This window comes from Panthera pardus, unplaced genomic scaffold, assembly GCF_024362965.1.
Source record: "Panthera pardus isolate Hobbes unplaced genomic scaffold, ASM2436296v1 HiC_scaffold_13, whole genome shotgun sequence".
Lineage (NCBI taxonomy): Eukaryota > Metazoa > Chordata > Mammalia > Carnivora > Felidae > Panthera > Panthera pardus.
In genome coordinates, this window is record NW_026526688.1 from 22,682,448 (window position 1) to 22,695,534 (window position 13,087).

A 13,087-nucleotide genomic window follows, 5' to 3' on the forward strand; every position below is an offset into this window, starting at 1 on the left:
CATGTAAGTTCAGTCTGGGCTACAACTTGCTGTGCAAAACTTCATCTTGGAAGAATCTTTTGCAACTGTTTCTGAACTATGGATGTATGAAATAGAAAAAGGGATTTAAAAGTTTCAGCTTTCGTTAATACCCTGAGCAGATACCATTGCAAAGCTGCTCTGATTGTTTTAGTGAGGGTTTAGTCTGTTGCCGTTGGTACTGCTCTTTTACGCAAGTAGGCGTTATGTAGTTTCTCATGTAAGAGAGTTAGATTTCATTGTTGGGTTATAAGTTGACTCTGGTAGATTATTAAGTTGCCATTTGGTCTAGTGCACTGCAGCAAAAGTATTCAGGTTACCAGGCATCTCTCTTAATGGATTCTTCCTCGCTTGATTGGTACATTCTGTTTTGTTCGCTGCCAGATTACCTCATTGCTCAATATGGGTACTAGAATCAGGAAGTAAAGAGTATATGATGAACAGTCATGATAATTCTACTTCCTGATTACAGCAAGTTCATTGACATCTCACGAATACGTGCAGTCGAGCTTATTAAACTCCGCTTGACCAACTAACTCAAAGTCCTCTAGATTCACAACCGTGATCTCTAAACCTGACAAACTTTAATGATTATTCTAGCGGCCTGAATAACCAATTCATTAATATACTGCAGTAGATACTCAGGTACTGGGCTGGGTATTATGTTCAAATTTGCTGTATCTCAAATAACAGAAATTTCAGAGTGCCAGTTCCTTGGAAGCATTCCAGGGAGAATGACCTATGCCTTTTACTCAACAAAATCTTTGCTGAGCACTTTTCCTGTTCCTTGTGCGTTCTACAAGGCCTTGTGGATCCTATACTCAGAGGTTGAGAATTTCTGCCTGCACAAAACTTCCAGTATGATAAGTAATTCTATAAACGATAAATGTCGTGGTACAGGATTCTTGACATCCTCTGAAATCCTTTGGGGGCACTTTCTGGGTTATTCCCCCATGACAATAGTGCTTTAAGGAAAGGACGCTGAATTAGATCCTGAAGTATCCTTTCTGTAGCCATCTACTAGGTTGTTTCTGCCCACTGCGATCAATAACAGGGTAGCCTGACCTGTAGGCATGGGAGCGCTACCTACACGAGACGCCTTGAGAGGGAACCACAGGGTCCACTGGCTACAAAACATTGATCATTATCCAGTGCTGTTTACTTTTTGGACATAGCTTGAATTTTCTTCTATAAGAATCATGCTTCTGGAAGAGAAAATGAAGTCCATCTAACTGTGGTTATTGAAGGACCAGAACTAACTGTATTTCATTAATCTTTATATCTACCCGTGTCTTTACCCCACCCACCCCTCTTCTTCCAGTCTGTGGCCCAAAAAGTTTTCTCCCCCAGCCTGGAACCAGGACAGTGCTCCCCAAAATATGCATTTGAGTAAGGAACATTGCTGGCTGCAGACTCTTGCTATGAGTGTAGAAAGCAGATTTCTTTGGGAGGTAACTAATTATGCCAATGAATCCAAAAATGTCTGCAAATTATGTACATGCCATTAAATAAAATTAAATTAGCAGCCTTGACAAAAAGCTGGTGAAAATAATGATTATATTACAAAGAAGAACATCGGGGCACCTGGGTGGCTCATTCGGTTAAGTGTCCTACTCTTGGTTTCGGCTCAAGTCATGATCTCATGGTTCGTGAGATCGAGCCCAACATCAGGCTCTGTGCTGACAATTTGGAGCCTACTCAGGATTCTGTCTCTGTCCCCCCTTTTCTTTCTGCCCCTCCCCCACTCACATACACAGATGCACGCATGTTCTCTCTCTCAAAATAAATAAAAATAAAGAAGTATCATTAAATACACAAGTCACATAACTCTATAGGTCATATAGAGTCTGCCTAAATATCTCCCATCATGGAGGTCTAATGATCAAGTGATTTCTATGAAAGTATCACATGGCCTTCATTTATGGGTTCATTTGTTCACCCCCTGAAAATGTGACATAATTCCTAATTGAAGAGCTGTATTCTGAGCGTCACCGAAATGTATTCGGTAAGCCATTATTGGAGAGGTTTTTCCTGATCTCCTTGCTAGGCATCCTCTATTACATTTCTCTCTTTTTTCTAAAATTATCATCTCCAGGGGCGCCTGGGTGGCTTAGTCAGTTAAGCGTCCGACTTCGGCTCAGGTCATGATCTCGCGGTCTGTGAGTTCGAGCCCCGCATTGGGCTCTGTGCTGGCCGCTCAGAGCCTTGAACCTGTTTCAGATTCTGAGTCTCCCTCTCTCTCTGACCCTCCCCCGGTCATGCTCTGTCTCTCTCTGTCTCAAAAATAAATAAATGTTAAAAAAATTTTTAAAAAATTAAAAATTAAAAAAAATTAAAAAAATAAAATAAAATTATCATCTCCAAAATCACCTTCTTTCTTGATTTGTTAACTTTCTTGCTGTATGTCTCCATAGTGGAAGATCTGTTCAGATACGAACCTGTGTAACTCCAAGAACATATAGGGACTGACATAATATGTGTGCTCAGTGTATCTTTGTTGAATTAATGGAGAAAATTGTAAAAATGGGAGTTACCAATGAGCAGCATTCTATAAAGAGTGGGCAGTGGCCTAAGATTTAAAAACAGAGAGAGAAAGAATTTAGAGTCGGTGTTTTTATATGTAAGTTTGAGTGACCTTTTAATAACTATAAGTACAGATACTGACTGTCTTCCTTGGGTAATGAAGAAAGGTATAAGTATTAATCAATTAGCCCATCTTGAGAATTGACGATAATTCTTTTTTAGGCTGTATGCTATGAAATCCAGCTAGTAGATACTATAAGGTAGAGTGTGTTTGTGTGTGAGTTTGTGTGTGTATTCAATATATGAAAATAGCAATTTATGTATCATATATTGATATAGTTAGGTATATATAGATTTATACATATACATTTATATATATAATGCATATATACAGTATATCTATATTTATGTAAAGTAATGTATATTGAATTATTAAATTGAGATGCCCTGACTTTACTCATATTTCTAAACATAATTTATCATTTTATTGCTTTGGATATCTGCTTAATATACAATGGAAGCAAAGTTTAGGCTGGCATAAATAATATTTCTTAACTATTTAAGAATGTTAAATTTTAACTTTAAACTTTAACTTAAATGTTGAACTTAACATTTCTTAAAGAATATTTAGCTCAATTTTAGGTATCTATATGAATGTACCTCAAGAAAAGATTTTTTTTTTTTTTTAACTGAATTAAGTATGGATAAGTCCTGCCTCCTGGAACTTGTAAACTAACAACAATATATTAACAGATTGATATTGGAAAAAGATGTATAGTTTTTAAATTTTTCATAGTGTGCTTCCCAAGGAATTAACTGAAAATTGAATTAATAGAATCTCTGTGAACTGATAATAACATCTAAAATGAGATTTTTACAATAGTTTATTTCAAAACTATTTGAAATCCTGCTGGACTCCAGGATGAAATAGTTTATTCTACTGGAAAATAACACTTTTATGTGCAGTTTTCATGGTCACTACAGTAATGGTGGGGGGCTATTTTCATTTAATCACATAAAATCCTGGGTTTGTATATTTATATAATATGCACCCATAAATGGAAGCTTTGTATAGTACACACACACACAAATGTGTATATATCACATGTATATGGTCACATTATTGTTTGGGATTACAATAGAATGTGTAAAATCAAGTGCTTGAAAGAAAGCTTAATATATTCCAGCAGTAGGACCCAATTTTTTAAATATTTTTTTTATACTTCTCATTGCTTGAGTTGTGTTTTTTCAGGAACAAATCTTAAGAATTCCGTTTTCACCTCGTACATTTCAAAGTTACCATTTCAGCTACAGGCAGAATCCTGCCATTTGAGGATTCCTGATTGGATTACATAAGCCTTCTGGTTAAAACTCCAAAAATTTTTTTCTCATATGCTTTTTACTTGTAATAACAATATGTTTTTTATTGAGTATCTACATTGTACTAAATGCACTGTTTCTACCAACTGCTTATATTGTTTATCAATGGCACCCATGAAATGTTATGATCGAATATTATCCCTACCTTTGGAAATTTGCCTATTGTATATTCATTGATTTTCTTATACTCACAAACCTATATGAAAAATGATTTATTTCCACTGTGTTTTTCTTCGTTAACGACATAGGTCCTCCAGGTCCCAAAGGTGATCGGGGAGCAATTGGCTTTCCTGGAAGCCGAGGATTCCCAGGACCAATGGGGAAGACCGGGAGGACAGGTGTGGTGATCATCTAGATGTTCTTTGTAGATAATGTAATATATACATGGAGCAGAGATACTTTCCCATAGTCTTGCATAACAAAAACAATAGCCATCCCAGTATGAACAGCTGATGCACATGTAGTTTGTCTTGTGGTCTGAAACATTTAGAAACTAATTTCTGTCTACCTGAGCAGTTTCTATGTCCCAAAGGAAAAGTCTTAAAAAAAAAAAAAAAAAAAGACAACAGAGGATTTATAAACTCTACCCAACCGTAAATCACATGAAGAATGGTATCTATCTTAGAAGAAGAGAGTGGAAAGGCTCACAAAGAAAAACAAAGTATAAATATACTTTTAACTAAAATGGGCCAAACCCTGGGAAGTTACAGTCAGCAATCCACAGATAGGTCAGAAATCTTAGTCTCTGTAAGATAAACTGGCTGCTATTATATATTAGTTCTTAATAATCTGCGTGATTCAGGCTCTTTAAAATTTACATACGTGATGACATTATTTCTACTCCTTATAACAGTAGCCTAAGCTTGAATTGTGAGCTTTACAAGGAAATTTTAGAAGGAGAGAGGCTTCTTGTTTCCTAATCTCAAAGAAAATTATGACAAAGGGTCATAATCACCTTATCATTGAGGTGGGTTTTTTTTTTTTTTAATACATTTTCTTTTTTGGAGTGGTTTTAGGTTTATAGAAAAACTGCACAGAAAATACAGAGAGTTCCCATAAACCCACATCCAGTTTCCCTATTATTAACGCCTCGCCTCGGTGTGGTGCATTTATTAGAATTGATGAACCAATACTGATACATTATTATTAATTTAAGACCACAGTTTATATTAGAGTTCACTCTTAGTGTTATACATTCTGTGGGTTTTGACAAATATATAAAGACGTGCCCACCAGTGGAGTGTCATACAGAGCAGTTTCACTGCCTTAAAGATCCCCTGGGGTCCTCCTACTCCTCACCACCCCACTCCCTCCCAGCCCTGGCTACCACTAATCTGTTTGCACTCTCCGTGGTTTTGCCTTTTCCAGAAGGTCATACAGTTGAAATTATACTGTATGTAATCGTTACAGATTGGCTTATTCCATTTAGCAATACGCATTTAAGCTTCTCCACGCCTTTTTGTGGCCTGAGAGCTCATTTATTTTTAATGCTCAGTATATCCTGATGTATGGATGTATCACAATTCGTTTGTGCATTCACTTATTTGAAGGACATCGTGGTACTTTAAAGTTTGGGCAGTCATGAATAAGACTGCTGACATGAGTTTGCCTAGAAGTTCGACTGCTGCATCAGGTGGTAAACCTGTGTTTAATTCTGTAAGAAACCGCCAGACTGTCTTCCAAAGTGTCTATACCGTTTTGCACTCCCACCGCAATGAGTGAGAGTTCCTGTTGTTCCACGTCCACACTGGCCTTTGGTGTTGTCAGCGTTTGGATTTTAGCAGTTTTAATAAGTGTGCTGAGGTGTTGTTTTTTGTTAATCTTTATCTATGTAGTTTTGAGAAAGGGAGGGAGGAAGAGAGGGAGGGAGAGAGAGAGATCGATCTATCCAGATCCATCACGAGTGAAGGAGGGGCAGAGAGAAAGGGAAGATCCATCATGAGTGGACGAGGGGCAGAGGGAAACGGAAAGAGAGAACCCTGAGCACACTCCACGCTCAGCATGGAGCCCTGTGCCCATCGATCTCACAACCACCAGATTATGATCTGAGCTGATATCAAGAGTCAGACATTTAACTGACTGAGATGCCCAGGCGCCCCAAGGTGTTTTTGATGGTGTCAGTGGCAATTAAGCTTGGAGAAAAATCAGCTAGCCACCAATAAGCAGCCTTCAATCAGACCCAATTACCTGAACTGTATGGTATATTTATATACCAACCATCTCTAAAACTGTCTAGCTTTAATCAGGCCTTTTTGGCAAAATGGGAAGAAGTGTTCGTTTGTTAATTTGTTTGAAATTATCTACATCCTTCAGGAATTGCTGAATTTACTAAATGAGCAACTTGTGTGCGATAGATAAATATATTTAAAAACCCTGAATTTGACAAAATTGCAAAGCTACTTATAGTTTCCGAGATAATTTAAAATAGTTCCATGAAATGTGAAAACATATTTTATCTGTATTCTAATTTTAAAGCTAAAATGGCATGCTAATCTACTATCTCATTTATTATCCCTGGCAAAATCATGGTAATAGTTTGTTTGGGACTCTTTCTGGTACAGACTATTTGTAACTTTCTATTTACATTAAATCATAAAGGGTAACTTCATAAATGAGTATCAATATGAGCTCTGAGTAAATCAGAGCTATTAATTTGTCTTTCTGGAAAGTCTACACAAAAAGGGGAAACATGGGAAAAAATTATGAATGTTAAGAAGGCTTTATTCTTTTTCACACCCATCTGTTATGTATAATCTTCCTATATGGTCAGGGATGATGTTAGAAATAAACCACAGAAGAGCCCTGTAACTGTAACGTAACTTAGCTGATTTAATGAAAACTAAGCTTCCTCATTTATTGAGTGCCTATATTTCCTTCTACACCATGCTTGGAGCTGGGAATACAAAACTAGCCGGCTCCCCACCCTTGAGTTTTCTCCCAGAAATTTCCTCACAATGGCTACTCTTCTAAAACTTAGTCAACAAGATCATTCTGTAATGTGTAGGTGCACGATCTAATCTTACGTGGTTCATTTGAGAAGAATGAATGTTTGTCACAGTGGTTTGTATTTGAATTTCACGTTGGCACCTGGTTACTCCATGTCTGTTATTTATTTTACCCTCTTGGGAAATACAGGGAAAGCATAATATGGTAGGTACTTGACAGAAATAGCATAGTTTAACCTTAAAAAAAAAGAGCACCTCCCCACACATTTAAGCCTCTCTATGCCTCAGTTTCCTCATCTAAAAACAAGGCTATTAAGAAGACCCATATTTTAGAATTTCTGTAAAAATAAAATGAATTAATAAATGTTTTTAAGTACTTCAAACAGTTTCTATCAAAAAGAAAGCTATATATACAAGCTATATAAACATGTTAGTTATTAGCTGCTGCCTATACGGGCTCTAGTTTGTTTCTTTTTCCCCACTATCAAGCTCCTACAGTTCAACACATGCCCTCTAATCAAAGTATTTGAGAGAGCATTCACTGATTCATTCACCCAGTCAGCATAATTTTATGAGGGTTCGCTGTGTGCTGCAGATAAAACATAGCATATCCCTAAGGAGCAGGAATAAAAAAATGCAGAAGCAATTAGCTATAATGCAATGCGGGAGGTAATAAACATTCGTGAATTAGGACCGAACACTATGGAAGCAGAAAGTAGAGAGTGATTAATTCTGTAGAGCAAGACAGGGTGTTACAGAGGAAGCAGTGTTAGTGCTGGCCTAAAAGATGTATAATAGGTTTTATACCTGAAACTACTAGAATATTGTATGTGAAATATACTTAGGTTAAAAAAAAAAAAATGCATACAATTTCTTTAGGTCGGAGGTTCTCAAGATTTACCAGGCATTAGAATCGCCTGTAAGTCCTGTTAAAATGGCTTACTTGGCTCTACCCCAGAGTTTTTTTTTTTTTTTTTTTAAGTTTATTTTGAGAGAGGAAGAGAATGCATGTGGGAGCAGGGGAGGGGCAGAGAGAGAGAGGGAGAGAGAGAATCCCAAGCAGGCTCCACACTGTCAGCACAGAGTCTGACAAGGGGCTCAGTCTCTCCAACTGTGAAATCATGACCCGAGCCAAAATCAAGACTCAGATGCTTAACCAGTTGAGGCCACCCAGGCGTCCCTATCCCCCAGAGCTTCTAAATCAACAGTTTGGGGGCTGGGGGCTGGGATCCCTTGAAAATTTTTAGTCCTCACAAGTTTCCAGGTGATAGTGATGATGTTGTTTCGGGGAACACACTTTGAGAACCATATGTTCAGGTAAAGAAAAGGAGTGGAGAAAGAGAACCTCTGCAAAAATAAAAGCAAGGGCAGAGGTAAGAATTCCTTTGACAAAAGATATCCTTAGGATATCACTGCCTTATTTAAGACTCAAATTCAGTAGAAATGTGAACGTCATGCCTGGTACTACTTTAGTTATACTGTAGATTAAAACAATGAATAATAGAGTCTCTCCTCCAAAATGATCCAAAGAAGGTAGTAAAACTAGAAATAAAATCCAGTAATTGTCATATTCTAACCAATGACACGGCCTGGACTATCTGAATAATATTTAAAGCACTGACAGATTTAAAAGCAAAAAGCTTAAGAAGGAGCACCCTGTCGGGGTGCCTGGGTGGCACATTAGGTTAAGAGTCTCGCTCTTGATTTCGGCTCAGGTCATGATCTCACAGTTCGTGAGATTGAGCCATGCACTTGGCTCTGCACTGACAGCAAGGAAGCTGCTTGGGATTCTCTCTCTCCCTCTTGCTCTGCCCTCCCCTGCTCGCTTTCTCTCTGTCTCTCTCTCTGCATGTCTCTCAAAATAAATAAACTTAAAAAAAAAAAAAGCACCCTATTTATTTTCTCTTCTGCTCTCCTTTTCTTCCCCCTCCCCTTGTGTCCTTCCTTCTGCATGTAATAATTACTTGCTGTATATACACTGCAATGCTAGATCCTGGGAAATGAGGGGTAAATAAGACACGGTCCTTAATAGTCCTTAAGAGAAAGGAAAGACTTTATGTTGTCTTGATATCTAACGGATCTATAGAGTAGAGCAGTTATAATCTGACATATGTATTTCAGAAAGCTTTGAAGATTTAACTGAAATGTAACCTTACCCATCTTCAAAATCTCTGAATGTAACCTCGCTGAATGAACTAGGTTTTAGAGCCTGTAAATAAGGTGCCTCCCTTTGGCTGGAGTCACAGAGCCCATTCAAAGTCCGACTGTAAGGGTGAGTTATGGTCTTTCTTCAGAGTATCTGAAACTCTCGACCGTAAATGATCCATGTATTTATTTGACAGATAATTACTGAACATTTTCTCTGTGACATTCATGGAAATAGTCACAAATCAGTGAATATATGGGTTTGGAATTCAGAGGAGAGGCTAGAGGTAGACACACTTGTAGCTATGATTATATAAAAGTTTATTGGAATCTTTGGTTTTAATACTCTTTCATGGGCAGATGGTGAGAGGAGAAGGGGCCTAGGATGAAGCCTTAACCAGCGAGGTACAGGATCCACAGTAAAAGCCAAGCCGTAGATTGAGCAGAAGCAGCCAGGGTGATTAAGAAAAGCTGGGGGATGTGGTGAGAAAAAGCCAAAGGCAAGACGAGTTTCACAAGGTGGTTGAGTAAGATGAGCTCTAGAGAAGTCCCTTTGCTGTTGTTGCTATTGTTGTAAGGATGTCACCTTTATTTTCCATGGGGTGAGTGGAAACCAGACCGGGGGATGCTCAGAGGTGTGGAGGATCCAGGATCAGCTGGAACATGGAGGTAGAGTCAGTTCTTGAACAGTCTTGACTCTCAGAGAAGATATCAGGTGTTTCTGTGTTGTGGTATTCATTTGATTTATTTTGTTTTTCTTTGAAAGAGATTTGAATACCACTTAGATGCAGATGGCAGGATAAAATAAGGGAGGGGTTGAGGAGACCCAGGAAGAAGGGGGGAGGTTAATGAGAAGGTCAAAGGTGAAGCCTTCAGGAAACAGGAAGCAGTCTTCGGCTTAGGGCGGAGGATGGTCTCATCTAAAATTGAAATACCTGAAGACCTGGGCTCATAGGGCATGTGTGGCAAAATAAATAACCTAGTGTTCCAGCCCGTAGCAGGGGCACTAAAAAAACTTGAAATCATAATGTGATTGAAAATACCCCCTCCTCTACATAAAGTTAGAATGTCAATATATTACATACTCTTTATTTCTTGTTTTTTAATGGCTTTCAGAAATATAAGCTCCTTATTTTTGATTGAAGAGTGCCACTTATGAAAGGAGATTACCTCCAGGTTTTGACAATTCTTGGGCTCCGTTTTAGCCAAAGGTATCCTTGTAAAGGAGGGATGCACTCCTCTTCTCTAGCAAGGATGTTTCTGATGTGTTTACCTGTGAGAAAAAAATCTCCAAGTAACTTCGTCTGTGAGGAGATCTTTGAGTCATGCTAGAGTAACCTAAAACATTTGTATTTACTTATAAGAAGGAAAAAAAAAAGTTTTGTTTCATTTTATCATTTTTAAAAAGTGGTATGAAATAAAAAAGCAAAATTTAAAAAAAACCTGATTTTTTATTTATCATAAGATCCTAGAGCTAACAGGATTGAAGTGGGTCGTTCCCTCAGGACTCTGGCTGGAGCATTTCTATTTTTAAACTATCCAAAACAAATTGTAATATAAAAGGACTGCCAAGAAGAGTGTACAGCTCTTTCTTTTTTCTAAATAAAGCAAAAATGATCAAATTAAGCTTGTTTGTTACATTACCTTCTCTGAAAAGAATTAGAACTGATCATTACACCCTTTTAAGTACCCCTGTCCTGATTTTTGTTTAATATCTTAGACTTTTCCTCTTGGGGAAATGGAGATACAATATCTCATAAAAGTATATCATCGAAAAAATTGGAAAGGAGTTGTGTACTTTGATAAATTAATGATTTTTGAAAGTTTCACATTATCTGAAATGACTGAACCACAATTAAAAAGTGAATATAATTATGTACAGTGTAATCATGTATGGAAAATGGTTAGAGACAATCTATTCATACTCTAAAGAGGAATGGTTGGCATTTCATGAAATCTTCACAATGAAATTTTAATTGGAAACAGCTTATAATTTTTAAGTGTTAAATCTCAATTTTCATGTTACTTATCAATGTAATTTTATATTTTTAAATCTGATAAATTGGGGCTCAAAAAGTCTTTAAATGATGAATAAGAACAAATGTTCAAAAACAAAGGTGAATACAAAGTAAACTAAATGAGGGAAACAAAAAAATAAAAAACCCAAATAAATATTAAAACTTTAAAATTAAAAATAACTGTATCATATTCTCTCTCTCCTTCCCTCTCTCAAAATAATAAATAAATAAGCATTAAAAAAATGGTGCCATAAAATGTGAAGTGAGATGAAAAAGTCCTTTCTCGTTCACTGAGAATAAAACCACAGTGGGACCATTCTAGCTAAGCTTTGGGAGATGTCGTAAAACGGTAAGAGCTACCGTCTCTTAATTTATTCATCTCTTATGGGCAAGAGGCTTTATAAACATCGTTGCTGATTTTCAAGGTAACTCTTCAATGGAAGGTGTTATTTTTTCATTTGATGGAAGAATAAACTTTTAGTTCAGAAAGATTTGAGGGACGCCTGGCTGGCTCAGTCAGTTAAGCATCTGACTTTGGCTCAGGTCATGATCTCACGGTCCGTGAGTTCGAGCCCCGAGTGGGGCTCTGTGCTGACAGCTCGGAGCCTGGAGCCTGCTTTGGATTCTGTGTCTCCCACTCTCTGCCCCTCCCCTGCTTGTACTCTGTGCTTGGTTGCCCACACTTGTGCTCGCTCACACACAGGGTCTCTCTCCCCCTCCCTCCCTCCCTCCCTCCCTCCCACTCAAAAATAAATAAACATTTAAAAAATGAAATAAGGGTGGAGCTGTGGTTGAATAGCAACCTTTAGCAAAGATTTTAACATTGTTTCTGATACCTATTTAAATCCTGACCCTCCTATAAAATGCTAGCCTTGTACCACACCCCTATGTAAATAGATAAGGTTTCTCAAAGCCAAAGTAAGTAGGCTTAGAGGTTTAGATGCCCCTCAGACCTTCTTACCTTCCCTCAGAAGGAGGCGATCAGGATCTTAGCACTCTCAGAAATTCATTCCCAGATGTTTGGGATTTTCCCCCTTAACAAATAGAAAAACAGATGAAGTATAATGGAAAATACAGAAATCAAGGCTTAAGATGGGATAAAAGACACAAGACATCCTGAGGGGAGAGAGAAAGGCAAAATCAAAGAAAGAGGGAAAACAAACACAGAAGATGAATAAGCACAAATTGTGCTTATACCTTAGTTTTGCCTGCTTTAGGAAAATCGGATGTTTAATGCCCTTGTAGGTAATTTGAGATTATGTAACGGACCTAATAGACTTTTAAAATGATGGCCATCATTGGAGTGCCTGGATGGCTCAGTTGGTTAAGAGACAGACTCTTGGTTTCAGCTCAGGTCATAATCTCAGGGTTTGTGAGTTCAGGCTCGAGTTGGACTGCTTGGGATTCTCTTCTCATTTCCTCTCTCTCTCTCTGCCCCTCCTCTCCTTGCATTTTCTCTCTCTCTCTGTCTCTCAAAATAAATGAATAAACATTAAATTTTTTAATAAAATAAAATGATATCCATTGTTATTACCATCAACATTATTGTATTTGAGCATCTGTAGGTTGTTCTAAGTTGAGATTCCAGGTTACTTTGTGACGCTCTGTCTCCATTTAAAGCAATTAATTTTTGTCTCCATTTACAGCAATTAATTTTTTAATTAGTTACAAATAAAATTGGTGCTTTTTTTGTTTATTTCCAAGGAAATCCTGGACCCAAAGGCCAGAAGGGGGAAAAAGGGAGCGGAAGCATGCTAAGTAAGTTTATGGTTCATTGTTTTTATGTGTGCCTTGTAATAAATAAGCTTGTGATGATAGTGGTCTGGGCTCGAGGCAAATATTGGGAACTTACAGTATTGAGCCGTAGAGATTCTTTGCAAGCCAGACACAGTGTTCTACAAATAAAGCTTGCTAATTGGAGTAAAACAAATAGATTAAATTATTCAACTCTAAGTTTCATTACCCATTTGTATTTTGTTTTCTTGAGGAGCACAGTTTTCTAAAAGTTCCACATAGAAAACTGTTCACTTTTCAAGCCACTTTCAATCTCCTCAAGGA

General features: G+C 37.5%; 1 protein-coding gene across 2 annotated transcripts in view; it reads left to right on the plus strand.

The window, feature by feature from the left end:
- MSR1 (macrophage scavenger receptor 1) overlaps positions 1-13,087 on the plus strand; it is an 81,243-nt gene that overhangs the window by 37,814 nt on the left and 30,342 nt on the right. For both annotated transcript variants that reach the window (XM_019466754.2, XM_019466755.2), the window contains exons 7-8: positions 4,170-4,259; positions 12,734-12,787. In XM_019466754.2, the coding sequence (XP_019322299.2) occupies positions 4,170-4,259; positions 12,734-12,787 (144 nt within the window). The remainder of the gene's footprint in view (positions 1-4,169; positions 4,260-12,733; positions 12,788-13,087) is intronic.